The sequence below is a fragment of the Macaca thibetana genome, chromosome 7, assembly GCF_024542745.1.
Source record: "Macaca thibetana thibetana isolate TM-01 chromosome 7, ASM2454274v1, whole genome shotgun sequence".
NCBI lineage: Eukaryota > Metazoa > Chordata > Mammalia > Primates > Cercopithecidae > Macaca > Macaca thibetana.
The window spans coordinates 129,487,783-129,509,273 of NC_065584.1; the positions used below are offsets into that span (position 1 = coordinate 129,487,783).

General features: G+C 54.8%; 1 protein-coding gene across 1 annotated transcript; it reads right to left on the reverse strand.

Annotated features, from left to right (window-relative positions):
* Positions 1–20,705, reverse strand: DUOX2 (dual oxidase 2). The gene is made up of 33 exons (XM_050797851.1): positions 20,632–20,705; positions 20,276–20,361; positions 19,843–20,007; positions 19,053–19,240; positions 18,652–18,853; positions 18,379–18,545; positions 17,916–17,976; positions 17,691–17,787; positions 17,153–17,243; positions 16,781–16,883; positions 15,748–15,911; positions 15,006–15,181; positions 14,300–14,418; positions 13,787–13,924; positions 13,482–13,595; positions 13,089–13,291; positions 12,612–12,797; positions 11,106–11,331; positions 10,926–11,019; positions 8,768–8,976; positions 8,199–8,268; positions 7,749–7,832; positions 7,042–7,220; positions 6,654–6,884; positions 6,377–6,476; positions 5,300–5,349; positions 4,905–5,032; positions 4,529–4,682; positions 3,115–3,347; positions 2,725–2,883; positions 2,228–2,383; positions 1,854–1,982; positions 1–1,563 (listed from the first exon to the last, which is right to left on the reverse strand). Exons 1-33 carry the CDS (start codon positions 20,703–20,705, stop codon positions 1,441–1,443), a joined length of 4,659 nt encoding a protein of 1,552 aa, XP_050653808.1. The 3' UTR covers positions 1–1,440.
* Between the last annotated feature and the right edge of the window lie 786 nt (positions 20,706–21,491).

Genomic DNA, 21,491 nt, shown 5'->3' on the forward strand with positions numbered 1-21,491 from the left:
GTACAAGAAAACTTACAGCATTTTTATTCATAATCATTCAACATTAGAAACAACCCAAATGTCCATCAACAGAAGAATAAACAAGCTGGAGTACATCTCTACAATGGAATAGGAACAAAGTGCTGATACACACAAAAGCGTGGATGAATTACAAAAGCATTATGGTGAGTGAAAGAGGCCAATCTCAAAAGAGTACATTTAGTATGACCAAAACCGGATTTGGTAGAAATCACGTCAGACTAAGTGGAAGCGGGTACAAGGGAACTTTCTGGGGTGATGGAAATGTTGAAATGTTCTATGTCTTGACCTGGGTCGTGGTAAAATATGTACATGATTACTTATTATATGTCGATGTAAAATATTTTACAGCTCAGCTTTTTAGGAAAGAGCCAGATGGAAAACGAAAAGAAAAGTTAAAGAGCTGAGTATGGAGGGGATGTTTCAGACTGGCTCTTGCATAAGGTGACCAGCTGTCCCAATCTGCCTGGGACTGATGGGGTTTCCTGGGGCAAGAGACTTTCAGTGCTAAAACAGGGAGAGTCCTGGGCAAACTAGGACAGCTGGTCACCCAACTCATGTGGAAGAGGGGAATTGAGAGCGAGTTCTGAATATCTGGCAGAGAGGCTGGAATCCTTCAGCCCCAGAGCCCAGGGACCACTCCAGTAGATGCAGAGAGGGGCCTGCCCAGGGGTCAGGGCAGTGGGTGTCACTGGTGACATCAGGAATATCAGGGTTGGGGAGGCATCTTTGTTTCCTGGTGCCCTCCTCAAGGTTGCTGACACTTTGGGGGTGGGAAGGGGTAGAAGTAGGGCTGCTCCTTTTGGAGCCAGAGGGAAAAGACCTGGAGACAGAGTTGAGGCAGTCGAGCTGTCCAGGTTCTAAGCATCACGGTTTCTGCACTGGGCTCTGAGGAGATTCTCAGCCAGAGTATCCTGGCCTCTTCCTCCCTCAAATGTCGGGCCAAGCAAATAGCAAAGCAATGCATCGATTCTGTGGAGATGTGGGGGCCATTGTAGACAAGCACTGTTGTACCTCTTCACCTCCACACTTGTCACAAGCAGGGACTGTCCCCTCCCCACTTTGCTTGCCACACCCGCCATGGCTTGAGCTGGGGTGGGGAGTGGTCTTTATCTTCTTTAGGAGATCCTGGCTGATTGTGCACTTGGTAAGGGCAGGAAGGCTGGAGGGCTGCAGGAACGCTGTTGATAACTAGGTGGACTTATGATCATCATGCACTGCAACTGTAGAACATAGTCTCCTGCCTTTTCTCATCTGTATAATTGTCTGGGCCAATATTGCTCCCAATATTGGGAGGGGCTCTGCAGTCCTCCACTGAGGCCCAAAGTGGATTCTGATGGAGAGATTGCCAATAGGGTTGGGCAAGTTAGGTGCACAGAAGGGAAGGCAGGGTACTGGCAGCAGCAGCCAGGGAGGACGGGCTCAGAAATTCTCATAGTGGTGCACGAAGTGGGCTTGGTCCTGCCTGTTGACGAGCTGACAGGCCTTCTCTACATTCTTGGTCATTCCCGGAGGGCCACAGCTGAACACCCCAATCTTGCGCACCTGTCAGGAGATTGGAGAGAGAGGGGGGCCTGCAGCCTGGAGGTGCTCACTCTCCTTGGAAAAAGCTGCTTCCTGAGCCTGGCTGGAATGACCAGGGCTTCAAATCCAGGCCTTGAGGAGGAGGCTTAAGGTGGAGGGGGTGGAAGTCCCCCTTTAAGACCTGACCCCATCCTAGGGCCAGGCAAGCGGGTGGAGTTCTCTGCTCAGAACAGAACGGCAGGGTGCTTCCGGGCCAGGATGTCCTGGCAGGGGAAGGCCAGAGTCCCAGGGTGGGAGGGAGTGGGACTGACCTGTGGGTGGACCTCCTGCAGGGAGTTGAAGAAGGGCTCGAAGGGGGGACGGCCAAAGTGGGTGATGGAGCGCAGGCCCGTGAACAGACTCCGGTTCAGCACCTTCTGGAAGTGCCGCTCGCAGATGTACTGGGGGCACAGGGGCAGGTCAGACCAAAGACAATTAGGGCCAGCACTCAGCCCGAGCCAGCCCACATAGCCCAGGAGACAGAGACTGGGGAGGGGAGGGAGCTGGAGGCTGAGGATCAGGGCCACCAGCTCTGTGCCTCCTGCCAGCTCAGCCTGGCCATCCACCCACCTGCCCAGGCCATCCTGCCTTATGCTGCCAATCCATCTGCCCACCAAGTTGCCCTGCCTGGTGGGCCCTGACATACCAGCATGGTGGTCCTGAGGTCAAACTTCTCAGCCAGCTGGGTGATGTAGATGTGCACAGACACCAGGTCCTGGTGGTCGTTCTCCTCCACCTCTCGGATGATGTCAGCCAGCCACTCAAACTGACGCTGGGTCCGTGTCACCCAGATGAAGTAGATCTGGAGACACATGGTTGCAGCTCAGGACTCAGCTCAGCCTCCCTACATCCCAGGTGCCTTCACCTGAGAGGCTGGAAAGCCCCAGACCACCTGCAGACACCGAAGCTGTGGCAGGACCCACCAGCCTGATCCCAGGCTTCCAACTGACAGGTCCTAGCAGAGGCCCATCTGGCTACACCACCACCGTCCTTCCAAGTTTGGCATCTCAACCACTGGGTAAGAATGACCCCTTCAGACTCAGTCCTGGAGCCAGGAACTTTCTCTCATGCTCCACCACTGTGATGTGGGGACACAATTCGGCCACCTATGCCCCATTTGATGAATGAGGGAGGGATGCTCACCTTCTTACACAGCATTTGGCTGCCCAAGGATGACTTGAAGACAAGGTCTTTGAGGATGGAGGCAAAGGGGGTGACCCCAATGCCCCCTCCCACCAACACTGACACCTCAAATTTATGCCACTCCTGATGGCCCTCTCCAAATGGTCCATCAAGGTACAGCTGCCAAGAGAGGGGGAGATGAAATGAGCCTGGCCCTGCCCCAGCTCTGAGGCCAGAAACGGAGACACAGGCAAATGGAGGATACAGAACATCCTAGTCTTTTCTGAGGCACCCCAGTCCTCTCCCAGGCTGGCTTTGGGATGGCTGGAGCTTCTAGTCTCAGGATGGGGAAGGGTAGAGATCCTCTGCCAGTGCCAGAGGCCCAAAAGCAGGGTTCCCGGTGACAGGCACCTTCGGGTATCCAGCACAGCCATTGCCCCTCGGGGCTGAGTAGATCTCCCTGAGGCGAGTGGTCCAGGGCCCCGCTGCCCGGATGTGCAGGCTGAGTGTGTCCTCATGGGGCGCAGAGGTCAGTGTGAAGGGGTGGTACTCGGTGGTCCCCAGAGCCAGGCAAGCGATCCGCACCCACTGCCCTGACTTGTACTCAAAGCCCTGAGGCCTCTGGAATTGCAGGTAGGTCACTCCTGGAGGTCATAGACAGGGAAAAGCACAGATCAGAAGGCCTGCTCCTGGTACCTGAGGACTGACAGGCGCCTGTCCTTTCCACACGCCTGAGGCCTGGGGAGTAGTCACATGGTCTAAACAGGTGGGGCTCCTGGGGCTGGGAGTAGGAGGGTCCCCTTCTCTGTTTTCCAGGTAATGCAAGGGCTGGGTTTCTCCGCTCCCCTCTTCCAGCCCCTCTCCTCCTCTCTACTCCCTCTTCCCATGGAAGGCCCAGTCCTCACAGCACTGCCTTGAATACCAGCCTGCTGGGTAAAAGGACTCAGGCTCACCAAGGACCATCTCAGTGGCTATCAAACCTCCATTTGAGGGTTACCTTTCTACACACCTCCTGTACTATCATCTATCTAACGCTTTTCTTTAAATCAACTACCTTTTCCGATTCAATTTGTCTTGGCAGGGAACTTTATTGCTAAGGTAAGTGGAAAACCAGTATCATGTGTTCCATGTAGAAAACAACATATTTTGTTACCAAATTTTAGCTGGATACTGTTTGTTATCTGACCATAGCTGAGTCTCAGGCCTGATCTCTCTGTTAAAAAAAAGGAGATTAGCAAGTGCTGGAGAGTAGAAAGGCATACTAACTCCACGCTGAGACTTTGTCCCTAAGTAATCTCAATTAAAATAATATTGCAGTGACATTAATTTTTTTACAATGTGAGTCCTGAAGGTTAGACAGTCCTGGGATACAGAAAATCATCTTTTGCCACCCTCTATGATGATACCAATCCCGACTTTGGCCAACGCTGACTCTCAACAACAGGCTGGCAATCTGGGCATCTGTCTGTCTCTGAGAGAAGGAACGGGACAGGCATATGTGGCTTCCTGCCCTGCGCTTCCCTGTACCCAGGTCACACGTGTGGGGGCCTTTCCCATCCTCAAACCCCTCTGTATGCACCATCAGCCGCCTCTTCTCAGGGTCACTTCTCACCATCTGCAAGTCTCCAGGGAGCTAAGCACAGCCCTTCCTGGTCTACTTCTATCAGGAAACCTTCAGGAATCTCCGAGAGTGGTTTTTTTTTTGTTTGTTTTTGGACACAGAGTCAGAGGCAGTAATGGGGTCAGGAGGCCTGGTGAGCTGTCTCCCCACGTCTGAAGATTTGGCCTCCGTTACTCCCAACCCATGTCAGGCAGGGCCTAGTACCTGAGGGCAGCAGCTCCGCCTTCACCACGCTGATCTCCACCTTCTTCCGGCTCAGGCTCACCAGCTTGTCACCCCCATAGATGATTGCCGGGACCAGGAAGTAGATGTGGAAAGTGGGCAGCTGGATCAGAGCATAGCTGCCATGGATGATGAGCTGGAGACATGGCCAGTTAGTACAGCTCAGGCCCAGCCAGGCCCCTTCCCAGCACCCCCTCTTGCCCAGGCAGTAGGCCTGTGCCGGGGAGATAGGGCTAAGGTCTGGGGTCTTAAATCTCAAGGTCTCATTCTGAGATCTTGGATCCAAGTCTCCCTCCTTCACCTTCCTGTCCCATCCTGAGCTCCCTGCTCCATGGGCTGGCCCAGGGAAGTCCCTCACCAGGGCATAGAGCAGGATGTAGAGGTGGTGGGTCAGCCAGAAGCCCCGGAAGCTGCGGCGGCGGAAGTGGTGGGAGGCAAAGACATACATGATGGCCAGGACCAGGAGCAGAAGCACCCCTGTCATACCTGGGGGCAGGAGGACAGGGCCAGTGAGTAGTCTCAGGACTTCAGCTTGGGCTGAAAAGACAATGGCACATTCCCCTATCCTGCCCTCCTTCCTCTCTCATCCCTCCAGGGCCCCCAGAAAAGACTGCCTGGAGGGAATGGAGCTGGGGCTTGTCCTGAAGGCTAGAAACAGACCCCATGGCCACTATAGACAAGTGGGTATTCACAGAGAGATGGAGACAAAAGCAGAAGTCCTCAGACAGAACCCCCAGATCCCACATTTCCTACCTGGGACGGTCTGGAAGAACCACCAATAGAACTTCTGGGGAAGCTTGGACCTGGGGGGCAAAGGCACCTTGAGCCTCTGGCTGGGGCAGGAGGGGCTCCAGCACTGTCACACCACAGCATGACTCCTTTCCTGCTGGCCCTGACTGCTGAGGGTATGGGGCCTCCACCCAGATGGTCAGGGATCCCTCCAAGGAACTTGGCACCCAGCCGTCCACGGTTCCACCCTCTGCACTCAGCAATTTTTCCTTCTGCGTTATCCTGAACTCTCTTACTGTGGTTGACCCCTGCTTCCCTGAGTCCCTGGTTCATTATTCTGTAAGCTCCATAGGGCAGAGATTTTTGTTTCATTCACTGCTCTATCCCTAGGCTTAGAACAACACAAGGCACACAGCAAATCTCGGTAAGTAGTTGTTGAATGACTGCACGTATCTTGACACCCCTATTCTGGCATCTGGGTGGACACATGGGACACACTCCATAAATGTCTGCCCAGTGAATGGATAGAAGGCAGAGATGGCACGCTGTGTGTCAGGCATATATGAGAAAGAGTCTCTGACTTCATCTCCCAAACACCTTTCCTGACCAATCACAGCCAGCTTCCTTCCTGAGGGCAAGAAGTTTACCTTTCAGCTTCCCCCAGGGGACTAGCTTAGCACTGAGCTTCTTGCTGAGTGTCTGTGACTGTCGATTTCTTTTTTTCTTTTTCTTTTTCTTTTTTTTTTTTAAAGACAGGGTCTTGCTCTGTTGCCCAGGCTGGAATGCAGTGGTACTGATCATGGCTCACTGCAACCTCAAACTCCTGGGCTCAAGCAATCCTCCTGCCTCAGCCTCCTAAGTAGCCAGGACTACAGATGTGCACCACAATGCCCCACTAATCTTTTTACTTTTTGTACAAATGGAGTCTCACTTTATTGTTCAGGCTTCTCTGGAACTCCTGGCCTCAAGCGATCCTCCTGCCTCAGCCTTCCAAACTGTTGGGCTTACAAGTGTGAGCCACTGTGCTCTGCCGATTTCTTTTTCTATTATACCCTTAGGCCCGCCCTGTGAGTCCCAGGAGAAACCTTCCCCAGAACTGACCCATCATTCACAAAGACGTTGGGGAATATGCAGGCCAGCAGGCTGAGGGGGCTGACTGAGAAGATGTAGACATTGACTGCGTGGCCAGCACTGTGCAAAACTGAAAGAGACAGGCCCTGTTAGAGATGCCAACCAGGACAGACTCTGCCTCCGATCCCGAGGGAGAGGAGGCATGGGGAGGAGAGATGGAGGTATAAGGAGTTCCATCTCCCCACTGTTTCCCCCAACTAAACCCAGGGTGCTGCAGCAAAGAGGAAAAAGCCTGGGAGTCACGTACTAGCCAGGACAACAGCAGCCATGGCGATCCAGCGGTGGAAGTCCACCGCGGCGTCAAAGGGCACATAGCGGTTGAGGAAAGTCTCTCGCAGGAAGGTGATGAGGTTGCGGCACATGGTGAGCAGGATATAGGAGAACATGAAGGAGACGCTGGCCGCCGTGCCCCGCGACAGGATGATGCCCACGAGGGTGGTCTGTGCAATGCCCGAGGGTGGCGAGACAAAGCCATAGTCTGGGGCCGGAGTGAGGTTAGATCAGCTCGGCACAAGAGGCCAGGGTCCTGAGCCCTGGGCTCTCCTATGCAGACTCTTAGGATCAGAGGGCTTTTCACTCCACTCCAAGGGTCGGGGCCTGCTCCCTGCCCACTGCCCATAGCCTGGAACTCTTACAGTAAGCACGATCTGCAAACACGCCGACACTGATGGCTGAGAAGATTGCGACACACACGATGTGCCTCCGGTAGTTCTCCACGAAGCGCTTGTACTGCTGCAGCTTTTGGGCTAGGAGGCCTCGCTGCGTCTTCTCTTGCAGCGCCTCCGTGTACAGCCGGGGAATGGGCACCGCTGCCCTATAGCAAGGGGAGGTGGGGCAGCGGTGTGGCAAGGGCCCTCTGGCCTTCCCTTAATGCCACCCCATGAAAGGTGACCTGGGGATCGGGCAGGCATCAGGATGGGCCACAACAGATGAAGGGAAAAAAGCAATCTGCGGACTTCTTACTCCTCCAACCCTTGACTTCCACCTTTGCTCCATCCACCCACTCGCTGTCTCCCTGCTACTCCCCCTCCTCCTGTCTGTTCTATCCTTCTTTCTTCCTGATCCCAGCACAGGCCTCAAGGCTGTGCCCAAAGCAGGCAGGAGCCAAGAGACCCCTTACTATCATTCTGCTGAGCCAGGACCCTTGCCTGAAGAACGGGGTGCAGAGGTTGGAAGAGGATGAACAGTCATTCAACGCTATAACCCCCCAGTCAGGTCAGGAACAAGAATGGAATGAGACTCAGGATGGTCCCTTATATGTCAAGGATATGTAGATGGGGCCTAGGGACCCTGAGACTTCTCTCCATGTCTCTTTGGGCCCAGGGATTTGGGAAACACTCACTTTTTGCCAAACCTCTTCTTCAGTCCAGGGCCTCCCAGCTCTGGGGCTCCTGAGGCAGGTGGCCCCAGTCCCTGGGGGTGGGAGCTGAGAAAAAGAAATGGGGCTGTTCTCCCCTTGTCTTTGCAGCCAGGAGAAGAACTCCCAGGTCAGAGCATGGGGTAGAGGTAGGGAGTGGCTCCTGGGACCAGGCAGGGGGCAAGGTGCAAAATGAATTAATAGGATCTCATGATTTGTTTTGTAGAATGATTCTGGCCTGGAGTGGCAGGGAGAGAGCCAAGCATCCGAGCAGCATAGGGTGAGAGAGGCAGCTGGAATTTTTGTGCTACCAAGAGCTACTTTCAAAGGGCAAATGCCTGATTTTACCCGAGGCTGATCAGCCAGTCCTACTCCCTTCATTTCTCTGCAGGGGGCTCAACCAGGCCAGCCCGCCAGAGCCCCATTCCTGCTCACCGCTCCCCAGGTGTCCGAGTGATGAATGAGACTCGACAGCTGATGTTTTGTTTAAAGATATCTCTAATACCTAGAGAAGAGAACAAGAGGCAGGACTGGCTTCCTCACAAGGGCAGTGGGGTAGGATGGGAGACTGTACCCTCCTCCCTTCTGGGAAAGTCATGTCCAGATCTCTGACTCCAGTCCTGTTTCCCTCCTTCCCCACACTAAGCACTCACTGTGCACAGGGCAGACAATGTAACAACTTTGCGCAAGAAAGGGAATGTCCTCTTAGGTGGATGCAACCCTGCAGGTCCTTTGAGTAAAAGAAACAATGCCTCTTCTTCTGGCCAGATACATCCTAGACCAATGTCCGTGGCTTTGAGCAGTGTGTCGGATAGATTTCAACCTGCTCCTTGATCTCAGTGGGCATCCCTGTGCAGTAGACAACTTGCACACCTACATGTGCCACCCCAATTACATGTGCTTGGTTCTGTACTAGGTACCAAGGACTCAGAAAAGAATAAGCCCTGGGCCCTGCCCACCGGGAACTCTCATTTTGAGGACATGCCCCCCTCCCTGACACCAACCATTCCTCACACACTCACCACCTCCACCTCCACCTTTGACACAGAGCTGCGTGAAGCGGAGCTCGCTGTCATGGTCCCGCAGCATGAAGTGAAAATCCTCCCATGTCAGCTCCTCCTTGTCCTGGAATCCCGACTCCCGGAACATGGACTCCACCACCTCGGCCAGCTGGGCCTTGGACAGGCAGTTGTTGGAGATCTCGATGAAAGACCTGGAGGAGGACCAGAGACACAGCAGCCTGTCACCCAGCAAGGTCAGGCTTGGGTAGGTTCAGGGTGGGGCAGGCCCTGGATTATCTAATGTGGTTACCAGTGACCCGGGAAATGGCACTGAGAAGGCACTCATCCAGCCTGCAGCTGACACTAAGCTGGGTGGGGTGGCCATGGACTCAAAAGGCAGAACAGAATTGAAAGTGACCTTGACCAATTAGAGAAAGCAGCCCTCAAACAGGGGGCACCTACAACTGGGAAGATAGTCCACTGAGTGCAGGGTTGTGTCCAGGGTGTGCATGGCCCTCTCTTGTGGCAGGCTCTCTGTCCACTCTCTTTTGTTGATGCCTCCCACATCACCCCTGGGCTCCCCCTTTCATAGTCCAGTGGGGGCACCAGGCAGCAGGGTGCCAGGGAGGGGACCTAGCTGCAATGCCACTGCTTCCTTGTGCCAACACCCTGGGCACAGGCGGGAATGTCTCCATGCCCAACCTGACAGCACCCACAGTGGCACCTGCAATAGCCAAGCTCTATTCACAGCTTGTGCCTCGGGACAGAAACAGACACACTATGCAAGTTTGTGTAGGTCCGGCAGCAATGCTGTGCCATGCTGGGCCGGTACAACACAGTGAGCACAGCCATCACATTAAAAACATCGTCCCTCCAACAGTAAGCAAGATACACACTGAGTTACAGGACAAGAAGGTGGGAATTCGCCAGGTGCGGCGGCCCACACCTGTAATCCCCGCACTTTGGGAGGCTGAGGCGGGCTGATCACCTGAGGTCAGTAGTTTGAGACTAGCCTGGCCAACACGGTGAAATCCCATCTGTACTAAAAATACAAAAATTGGCTGGACTTGGTGGCTCACACCTGTAATCTCAGCTACTTGGGAGGCTGAGGCAGGAGAATCACTTGAACCTGGGTGGCATAGGTTGCAGTGAGCTGAGATCATGGCACTGCACTCCAGCCTGGGTGACAGAGTGACTCTGTCTCAAAACAAACAAACAAAGAAGGTGGGAACTCAGCCCTTGGAGGCAGGGACCCTCTCCTAGATTCCCTTGAGCCTCACCTGGGGCTGGGCCTGCAATGACATACCCAGCGAACTACAGACTGCAATAGCTTTGCCCTTTCAGAAGCCCTTGTCCAGTCAGGGTATCTGGACTATATGAGGAATATAGCAGTTAAGGCGAATGCTTAACGCAATGTTAAGGCTTAACAGGATAGAAAAATTACAATAATGTGGGCTGTTACATCTATACTTTGTATTCATTTGCTCACTTATTTCATTTTGTCTTACTCAGTTATGTATCAAATGCCTGCACTGTGCCAATCACAGTGTGGAGAAGCTGGATTCAACAGGGAACAAGCCCAGCCCTTATGGCGTGGAGGCGAGCTGTGTTACTGACACATTCACTGTCTTCAGGAATGAGAAGCACAAAGCTGTTTTTTTTATCGGCACAACAAAACTAGAAATGGCTTAAGATGCAGGAAGAAAGAATGGTTGGAATATGGAGAAGCCTTCCACGTTTCTCTTCCTATCATGGTGATGAATATTTGAGCAGCGACCAAGGTCATCCATTCACTGTTTCATTGGGTAAAGCACAGTGTTGGGCATGCTGTAAAAGAGTTCACAAAGATCCAAGGGCACCCAAAAGGGATTCGTGGATTTTTGTTGTTGGCCATATTGGTGTTGGGTTTTCATTTTTGTTTTTTAACCAGGGAGACTTTTCTGGCTGGTGTTGACAGTCCAGACAGAGACTCTCCCAGAGGCAGAAGCCAGTCAGGTAAACATTTAAAGGTGGATGCTCTGAGAGTTTAGGATGTAGTGTCTAGGCCACCTCTCAACACAGATGACCACATAGCTTCTTTGCCAGCCCTCCTCTGACTCAACCTGTTTTCCTGTTTGAAACACACCAGGAAGTCTCAGGATTAGAAAGGCACACCCCATACCGCATCATGGTGAAGAATTCGTCCTTGGAGAGGAAGCCATTCTCATCTAGGTCATACATGGTAAACATTAGACGGGACTTATCCTCTGGGGAGCCTGGGAAGAGAAAAGGGGATGCAGGTCATCTCCTTGCTGAAAGATCCCTAGATTCTTGGATAGCCTGCCACCTCCCAGCCCCCTACCTTTCATGAAGACCACCAGGATATCTAGGAACTCTCGGAAGGACAGGTAGCCATTGCCATCCTTGTCAGCCAGAGAGAACATCGAATCCACAAACATGTCCTCGGGTTTGAGGCCCAGGGACTCGGCAAACTCGGCCCTGCTCAGCTCGCAGGTCAGGGCCTCCCGCACCTTCTGGGAGGAGTCCAGGGGTAGGGTCCCTGCGTCGGCCTGGTTGATGTCCAGCACCTGCACTTGGGCAGCAGCAGAGGGAGGGAAAGAGAAGGAGGTGAAGCCTATGCTGGAAGAAGTTCAGTGACCCTTTACATCTCCCCAAAGTCCAAATCAGAAAGGCTGAACCCTGAAGGTTCTCCTGATCCTTAGATATATTGACTGGGGCCTCTGTTGTCCTAGAGATGGGGGAATCAAATCTCTAGCAGCCTGCCCATTTCTCCCTGGGCCCAAGAATCGGAAACTTCATACAGTGAGCATGGTGCTGGGGTATGGAAGGGGAAGTGCAAAGTTGAGGGGAATGAAAAGTGAGAAAGCCTACACTGGGGACAGAAGGTGTAGAGACATGATGGTAGACAGGCAGGAAGGGGCTGGGGCTGTGCTCTCTTGCCAATTCAGATAAGGCTGCCATGTGCCTATGATTTGTCCATTGTGCAAAATGTTTAAAAGTCACATGTGACAACCATTTATTGTTTTTTGTTTGTTTGTTTGTTTGAGATGGAGTCTTGCTCTGTCACCTAGTCTGGAGTGCAGCGGCAGGATCTCGGCTCACTGCAACCTCTGCCACCGGGGTTCAAGCGATTCTCCTGCCTCAGCCTCCCAAGTAGCTGGGATTACAGGTGCCCACCACCATGCCCAGCTAATTTTTGTATTTTTAGTAGAGATGGGGTTTGACCATGTTGGCCAGGCTAGTCTCAAACTCCTGACCTTAGGTGATCTGCCCACGTCGGCCTCCCAAAGTGCTGGGATTACAGGCATGAGCCATTGCACCTGGCCACAACCATTTGTTAAATGCCTACAACTGACCCAGCACTTGGGCCAATAAGCACTGTACATAAAACAATGTTTTTCAAACATAAGAGTGTATCCGAATCATCTGGAGAGCTTGTTAAAACACAGATTGCCAGGCCCCACCCACAGAGTTCCTGGTTCAGTCTGACTAGGTAGGTGCTTTTCTAACATGTTCCCAGGTGAGGCTGATGCCCTTGGGTCCAGGGCCCAACCTCTGTGGACCACGCATGTAGACGATCTCACCGAATCCTCACAACAATGCAGTGGGATGGATACAGTTTTCATCACTGTTTTATAGATGAGGAAACAGAGATACAGAACAGTGATAATGTGACTTGCCTAAGGTCACAGGGCTAAGTAAAGTGGCAATGCCAGGATTCACGCAAGACTATTTCTCTCCAGGCCACAGAGTGGAAGCTTAGTTCACCCACAGGGTGTTCTATCCAGCCCAAGTTTCCTCCATTTCTGGGGCTGGGCCCATCTCCAAAAGGCACAGATCCTGGCACCTGAGCAAAAAGGTGTCTGAAGAAGATCTCCAGGATGCGTTCCCGCTGCTGCTTTGTCACAGCCTTCCTCAATAGCTCCTTCTCACTCATCTCAGCCACATGGAGGCCCAGAGCCCAGCGCACACAGAAGTCCCGTAGTTGCTGCACTAAGGCGCCCCGTTCCTCTTCAGAACTAAACAGCAGCACCTGGGTGGGAGGAAGGCGGCACCGACGCAGGGAGCTTGCTGGACCTTCTGCTTCAGCCTCCCCTCAACGGATCTTGGGTTGAGGGGAGGGCAGAAAAGCTCCTTCCCATCCATCCAGGCTGGGGCCAGGTGTGTGACCGAAGGGGGCCGGGTTGAGTCTGGGGGCCTCTGAAAGGAGCCCCTCTCCCCAGCAGCAGCTGTCATAGGTGAGGTCTATAGCTGAGGTGGCCTCGCTTGTGATAATGGAGTCGTGTGAGGGCAGCCCAGGCAGGGGAGGCAGGACGAGCCATACCAGGTCATACTCCTTGGGGATCTTGAGCAGCAGGGTGCGGCATCCTCGGTTGCTGGACAGGATGAGGTTGACCTGCTGCAGAGGCTGCAGCTGGACCACGCGGAGCACAGTGAGACGCCTGTTCAGGACCTGCAGACACCTGTCTGGCAGCAGCTGGATGATGATGGGACTGCTGCTCTCCTTGGGGCCTGGCCACTCCATCGCTGGGGAAGGGAGGATTGGGCCGGGTAGTTCAGTAGATGTCCCCAGGTCCCTGCCTTCAGGTCAATTCCACTGTGAAGACCCTAAAGGCGCCCTGGCTTTCCTCTCACTCTGTAACTTGGTTCTTTTTCCCAGACTCCTGTCTCTCCCCTCCCCGCTCCCTTCTCCCTCCTCTGCCCAGCCCCTTCTCACCTGGCACTCCATCTTTGGCTGCTTCCTTCTTCACGCTCTCTTTGCCTTTCTTTTGTAGTTTCTTGCGTTCTCGGCCCCGGAAATAGGCCACCACTCCAGAGAGAAGCAGACTCACTGAAAGGGATCAGAAGGAGCCAGTGAGGAGGGAGCTCCTTGCCTAGAGCTTCACTGTGGCTTCGGCTATGGCCCCTCCCTTCCAGAGGTTCCTTGAGCCTGGTCTGAAACGGTACCAAATAGCCAGCCCCTCAGGCCAGCGGGAAACAAGGGGCAGGGCCAGTCTGCAGAGAGGCTGCCTAAGAGCTCACCTAAGGGAAGGCAGCAGAGAGCAATGATGGTGATGGCAAAACCAGGGCTGCTGCCCTCAAAGAAGTCAAGCACAGTCAGGGGTGCACACTGGGGCAGGTCGCTGGTTGTGAGCTGATTAGGCTGAGGGCAGGGTGCACCTGAGGGAGAGGGCATGGAAGATCTCAAAGTCTGAGGATCCCACTGCATGGCCAGACCTCTTTCCCCTCTAACCTATAAAGGATCAAGGTATCATCTGTCTTCCCCGGGCCCACCTCCCTGAAACTGTCTCCCTCACAAAGTCCCCATCCACATCCTGTTTCTTGGCATCTACCCCATCCACCCCTTGTTGACTGTAGGGTGCAACTTGTGTGCTCGTTGAGGTCCCTGGTGTGGGAGCCAGCCAAATGCAGGCCTCCTAGCCCAACACAGAAGGTGCCTGGCTCCCTGGACAGCACCAAGTGATTCCACCACACCCTCAATCTTGATCCTTCTCTGGCCACTGTCACTCACTTGTGTTCTCCCAGGGCACTCACCTTTATGCCAGACAAAAACATTGGGCTGCAGAGCACTGGGGTCAACGTTGATAACAGCGACCAGCACGTCCCGCAGGGTGGTATTTCGGATTTCTTCAATCTCCTTCTTGGAGAACAGCCTAAGTTGGAGGAAGTAGAAGTCACTGGGATGGGAAGGGGATGCAGGCCTCCAGCAACCCCAGACCCAAGGAGCCAGGTGAGAAAAGAGACCCAGAGGGGCCAGGTGCAGTGGCTCATGCCTGTAATCCCAACACTTTGGGAGGCCAAGGTGAGTGGAGTGGATCACTTGAGGTCAGGAGTTCGAGACCAGTCTGACCAGCATGGTGAAACCCCGTCTCTACTGAAAAAAAAAAAAAAAGGTAGCTGGGCATGTTGGTGCATGCCTGTAATTCCAGCTACTCGGGAGGCTGAGGCAGGAGAATCACTTGAACCTGGGAGGTGGATGTTGCATTGAGCCAAGATCACGCAACTGCACTCCAGCCTGGGTGACAAAGCTAGACTCTGTCTCAAAAAAAAAAAAAAAAGAAAGAAAGAAAAAGAAAAAGAAAGAAAGAGAAAAGAAAAGAAAAAGAGACCCAGAGGGGTTAGGAAGGGTGTGGTGGACTGACTAGGAATCAAGGGCTCATAAGGGCTGTCTAAGGCCAGACAGAAGGTCTAGGGCCCAGGCTGAGGAGGAATCTGAGGTGGGGACCCAGGCAAGCCTTACCCATTCCTGGTGTTCTCAAACCAGTAGCGGTCACCATCCCGCAGACGTACAAACTGGTCGAGGACAATGGCGCTGAACAGGGGTCCAGGGTCCCCATGGCTCTCCAGGAGCCCCCCAGGGAGCAGCTCTAGCTGGGATAGGTCCTGGTTGTACAGGGCAGCTGTGGCCTTCAGCACCTGGGGCACCACAGAAGATAAGGGGTGAGTGTATGTTTGCTGAGGAGGGCAGCCACTGTTGCCCCATCCCTGGGACACAGGACCCCAGCAACTGCCTGGCTTGCTGCTCAGGCCTGATTTCCTCTTCCTAGGCAAGCCCCCTCAGGCAGGACAAGTCTGGTGGAAGGATCAGTGTGTCCCTACCCATGGTAAGACCACAGTCAGGTGCCCGAGGAACGTATCCTGTGACCATCACCAGCCTGCCTGACCTCAATGATTAGCAGCTTCAGGGGCACCCAGCCCTTGGAGTGGGACCCTGTAGCAACAGGACAATGGCACCCAACCCAGAAGCCACCCTGCAGGAATGGTACAATGCAGTGGTTAGAAATAGATTCTGGAATCATATGGCTGAATTTAAGTCCTGCCTCTACCATTTACCAACTATGTCATCAGTAAAATGGGAAAAATTATTATATGTACCTTATGATATTATTATGTAGACTAAATGAGTCAACATATGTAAAGGTTTGGAACAGTATTGCCATAGGAAAGCTTGAGCTGCCATTATTATCATTAGTATTCCTGACCTGGGAATCCACATTAGGGTTGAGATCATTCCAGTTCCTTGGGATGTCCAGCCCAAAGGCCAGCAGGGCCTGGCTATAGCTGGGCAGCCCCATATCTCGGCCACGCTGGATGCTGCTGGCCACATAGTCTGTACGGGAGAATTTGCCAGGGCCAGGCCAGTAATCTGAAGAGGAGAGAAGAGCAGACTTTGGGCTTTGTCCTCTCCACCCTTTTTTGCCCTGCAGCCTTGTATCCAACTATTAGCACTATGGTTCTTCCTTCCTGGCTACCCCAGCGATCCACATGAGATCTGTGCCCATGCTGACCATTGTGTGGTGACCACACAGTGTCACCATATATGATCGGGGCCAGTTTTTCCAGTAAGACCCCTCCTCTAAGACTCAAGACTGTTCTAGTCACCAAGCAGTAAATACCCTGTCCTGGCCGGGCGCGGTGGCTCAAGCCTGTAATCCCAGCACTTTGGGAGGCCGAGACGGGTGGATCACGAGGTCAGGAGATCGAGACCATCCTGGCTAACACACTGAAACCCCGTCTCTACTAAAAAATACAAAAAACTAGCCGGGCGAGGTGGCGGGCGCCTGTAGTCCCAGCTACTTAGGAGGCTGAGGCAGGAGAATGGCGTAAACCCGGGAGGCGGAGCTTGCAGTGAGCCGAGATCGCGCCACTGCACTCCAGCCTGGGCGACAGAGCAAGACTCCGTCTCAAAAAAAAGAAAAAACCCTGTCCTATGCCTCCCTAATTTCAAGACAGGGCTGAATGAAAAAATTTAGAGACCTAACTAAGCACCAAAGAGATTGTGGTACCACCCCCCCATCAATACTCACAGTTAATTTAAAATAAAAGCAACACAAAACTGTAAATTAAGCAAAAAAAAAAAGTTCAAAGTTCATTTTCTTCTTATGACTCCTTGAAATCTCTGTTTGTATCTGTGTTCCTGCATCGTGGGTGCCCTAGTTCTGCTGTTGATGAACCCAGAAAGATCCTCAGGCTTCCTGGCCCCTTGCCATCCACCCCTTCTGGCTCTGAGCTCACCCCTCAGATCTTCAACCACTATCCTGTCCTCCAGCTCCGAAATCTGGGAGGCCATTCCCAGCAGCAGCTCATTCACCTCCTGGGTACTGTTCAGATTGGGGTTCTGGAAGTAAACAATGCACTCAAGATAGGCTCTAGGGCCCCTACCCAAAACTCAGTCTCTCTCAGCCTGGGCCACTTTAGTACCCCAGGACAAAGAGCCCTTGGCCAGTTCCAGCCTCTCTTGAGCTGTTGTCCCCGGATAATTTCCTCTATCCTTCATCTCCCATGAACCTGGGGTAGCAACACCCAAGAACTGGGATTGTTGCTTTTCCCAGCCTGTGTGAAGACTGACCTTGACCCATCTTCCCGTGACCCTGACCCCAGTCTGACCTCCCGAATCCAGTAGTTGTTGCAGACTCTGAGAGCTTGGGAGCTTTGAAAACCCTTGTTCAGGACCTTCCGGAAATGACAGCTGGCATTTCTGAAATGGAGAACAAAGGATGTGATGAGGGAATTCAGAGAAGAGTCAAGGATGGGATTGAGTGGGCTGAGGGACTCAGTGGGGGTTCATAGGATTGAGCAGCGGCCCAGGAACTTCCTTGAACATGGCAGACATTTGGCAATGTGTGTTTACTGAAGATAGTATGCGCTCCTAGTCCAGGTAGGGTGGAGAGAGGAGGGAAGGGAATGACTCAGCTGCTGGACAAATCCTACACCCAGCAACCAAATTTCAGCCCTTAGGAGAGCTGGGGAGATTTCCCTACTAAGCCCACACATCTTACCCCAGGGTTCTGTTTCAGGGCCCCAAATTTTTGCTTCCCATTCTCCAGTGAAACTGCAAAGGAGTGTGAAAGGCCCCAGCCTCCAAGGCAGTTCATTCTTCACCTTTCTTGGTGTGATGCCCCCTCTCTGCCAGCCCCTCCCTCACCTCATGTAGACGCCAGGGGGCACCATGGTAGAGAAGAACTGCTCAGAGGCCACCACAAATTCCGGGGAGATGCTGGGGTCTAGGAAAGGACGGTATCCTGCAGGAAGGAGATGGAGATGATAGGGAGATAGGCTCCTTGCCTCCACATCCTCCCATCACACCCACCTGTCTCCTGTCCCCTCAGGATTCTCAACACAGGTCCCCTCCCACCCCCCACTCCCTCACCTGTATACTCCGGGGGTGTTTTCTGCAGGAAGCTGGGCAGCCACTCATACACAGCGATGTTCTGAGGGGCAGAGAGAGGCGAGGGGAGGCTCCAGTTGGATGGGGCGGGGCCTGGAAGGGTCTGAGCCCAAGGACGACTTCCAGGTGGAGATGAGGACCAGGCAGGGTCAGTCATGGGAGAAGCAACTCAAACAGGAGCGGTGTGAGGCCTGCCTCCTCAAGGAACCAGGACATTTAGGGGAGCAGGGGGTTGGGAGGTGATAAATAATAATCACCAGCCAGATTTCTCCTCTAAACAGCGCTGTGCCTCCCTATCATTTACTGGGGCTTCCCTAGACCTCGGCTGTCTGGGGAGGGGTTTCTGGGTGGAGGTTGTCCACAGATGGGGAGCTCCGTGGGGCAGCGGAGTCTCCCGTGGACTTGCTCGCGGGAGGGGAGACGTCGCGGGGCGCGGACGGCTGACCTGGTAGGTGGCGATGACCCTCTTGCGCGCGTGCTGGAACAGCTCCTCGTCCCCCCAGTCTGGGTGCTGGCGGGCCAGCCTCTGCGCGCACAGGTTGTGATAGCGGAACCAGAGCAGACCCAGCGCCTGCAGGAAGGGCTCCCGGTTCCCTCGCTCCGCCCCGAAGGCTGCATCCGACGTGGGGGCGCAGGGGAAGAGATGAGCGGTAGCGTGATCGGGGGAGCCCACACTCGCAGACCCCCAGCCGGTCCCGTCCCGCCCCGGCGGCCTCACCGTACAGCCCCCTGGGCCCGCTCTGCCCGGTGGCGGGGTCGGGCGCCGCCCACATTGGCAGGGGCTTCTGTGAGTCTCGGGGGAAGGCGGGGTCGGGCCCTGACGCCAGCTGTCCCCCGGAGAAGCTCCGCAGCGCGTCGCTCCAGGAGTGCGATGAGCCATAGATGGCGCTGCCGTCCAGCCAGCCCGTCACCTGGTTGGTCTGCGGGCCACGCGGCGGGTGAGATGGGGTGTAAGGGGGCGAGGAGGGGGTGGGCGGCGGCAGGCCAGGGAAGGCCGGGGCCTGGCGGTTGTCCGCGGCTGGGAAGTGGGCGCCCCTCCCCGCCAGGCCCTGCCAGGCCCGCAGCCTGGGTCCCAACCGACTGGGGTGCGGCCCCTTCCTGCCGCCTTCCCCTCCTCACCAGGTCTCGGGGGTTGCTGGGGCTCCGTCCGGTCTTGGGGTCCCAGCGGCTCCTCTGAAAGGGCAGCACCACGTCCCCGCGCTGGTCGGGGTCGAACACGAGGTCTCCGGGCGGGATGCGGATGTTGAGGAACTCGGCGGGGCAGCCGGGCGTTTCCACGCTCACCACGTCGGAAAGAACATGGTAGCCTGCGGGCATGGGGTGCAAATAGGTGACAAACCGTCCGAATCGCGCTCTCCCCACGGCCTGGGCGGCCTCCAAGGGTCCTCAGGTGCCAAAAGACAGAGGTCCCAGTGCCAGCTCCACCACCAGCTCTGCAGGTTAACCCCAGGGAGCCTCAATTTTCTAATCTGCAAAGTGAGACTATAGTGAGTTCCCTTCCTATCCAATTCATAAAGCTGTTGTGAGAATCAAAATGATATAATTTATGTAGGAGTACCCCAAGTCAGTCCTCCTCCCTCTGGACTAGGGAGAGGTAAGATGGTTACAAACACATGGTGAGGAGAGCGGTGGCTGGGGAGCTCAGTTCCCAAGAGCCATAATGGGGGTCCAGTGACACCCCTAGTTTGGAGTAAGGCGTAAGAGAAAGGGGAGTGAATATCTCTGTATCAACATCCCAAATCTCTCCGAGATGAAGGCAGTCTTGAAGTGCTGCTTATCTCAAGAGAGAGGAAGTGGTGGTTGGGAGTCTTGGATGGGTCTCCTGTGGACTCGCAGAGGGGATCTGGCCCCTCCCCAAGGCTGAGCAGAGCGCCAGATCAACCCCACTGGTCTCCCCCTTTGCCCTCACCAAAGAAGACCCCCAGTACGGTGCGGTTGCGGAGCGACGGCAGCCCAGCTGTGCCGTTCGTGGCTGCATCGCTGAGCCGGCGCGGGTTGGGCAGCTGCGGCTCCTGCAGAGCCTGATACACACCGTCGGCGTAATTGGCTGGTACTCGGCGCTGCAACCGGCAGCCTGCGGAGGCAGGGAGTGGGGCTCTGTCTAAGCACTCCATCCCCAAGGATCACCCAAACCTCGCCCTAAGCCTCCCTCAACCCCCATCCCCCTTCACTGACAGAACCTTCTCGCAAGGGTCTCTTGGGCCCAGGAGCGCGTAAGAGTGCGCTGTGTCGGCAGCTGAGCTGCTGGGCGCGTGTTCCCCGCATATTCTCCTCTCAGGGCCTCCCGCGCCCCTGACCTTCGCGAGCCACGGCCCCAGCACACCCGAGCCCGCAGAACGCACCAACAGCGCCACGCTCGTGATGCCTCAGGTTGTTAAACCAGCCGTCATAGCGCTGCACTTCCCAGGGCAGTGAGAGTGCGTCCTGACTGCCTGTGGGCACAGAGAAGGGCCGCCTCAGCACTACGCTCCCAGCTACCCCTCCCTGGCAACAAAGGCCTTGGCCAGTCCTTCCCCAGCTCACGGAGCGCCCCTAACGGGACCCAAGTGTCCGGCCGCACTGAGAAGTTTCCCATCCCGCTGAGCTGCGCGGCGAAATGACCTTCCAGTCTCACTCAGGGAGCCGCTTGCCGCACCTCTGTCCTCCCCACCTCCCAGGGGATCCTGGGGAACACCCCGCCGCTAGAGGAGCCTGATACTTGCCCGCTGGATCCAGGGGTCCAGTCAGAAGAGCTCCTAGGAGCATCAGTGTCTCTGGTCTTGCACGGAGCATGCCAGCCCTGCAGCCTGCGGGGTGAGGGTGGGGGTGGTAGGTGGTATGGGAAGGCCACTGTTAGGGCGTCCTCTATCCCTCCCCTCTTGTTCCTACAGCCAGCACTGGAGGAGGAGTGCCAGCTGTTTCCACTTCTGAAAAGTAGCTGTTAGAAGCATAACCGAGAGCCAAACGCCACTCTTTACAGGACAATCGGCAGCTCTGGAGGCATTGACACTTCCCCATTCGCCACCCCATCAGAGCTAACCCCCGACCATAGAAACCCAATGGGCAGGAGTCTTCTGGGGCATGTCAGTCCAGGGCAGGACTGGTCCAGCCTCCCAGGGTGCGCTCAATGTCTCTAATGTCTCACCTCCACCACCCGGACCCCCGCCCCCAATCCCTCAGGCTCCGCTTCTCCTCCAGGAGTCCGGCAAGGGAAAGAGGTTACTGAGTTGGGAGCTAGGGACCTGCAGCACCCTTCCACAATGAATCCCCCCTTCCCCAGTAAACTCCCCTTCTGCAATGAACGCCCGTGCATGATGGGCGAGGGCTAACGTCAGGTCCTAAACGCTGATCTAACCTGTGGTTTAGGGTGGTGTTGCCTTCAGATGTCTTCTTTCCTCTTAAAATCTTTGCTTCTGTGCTCTGCTTCTTGCCTTCACGAACCTCACTCATCCAGCTCCGCCGATCCTCAGCCACCGCGGCTGCACTGTGGCTTTTCTCTCTGGGTCCTTGGTCTCGCCACTGTGTGGGTGTCTGCTCAGGACAGACCTGCGCCGAGTGTGAGCATCTGGACCCAGGGCT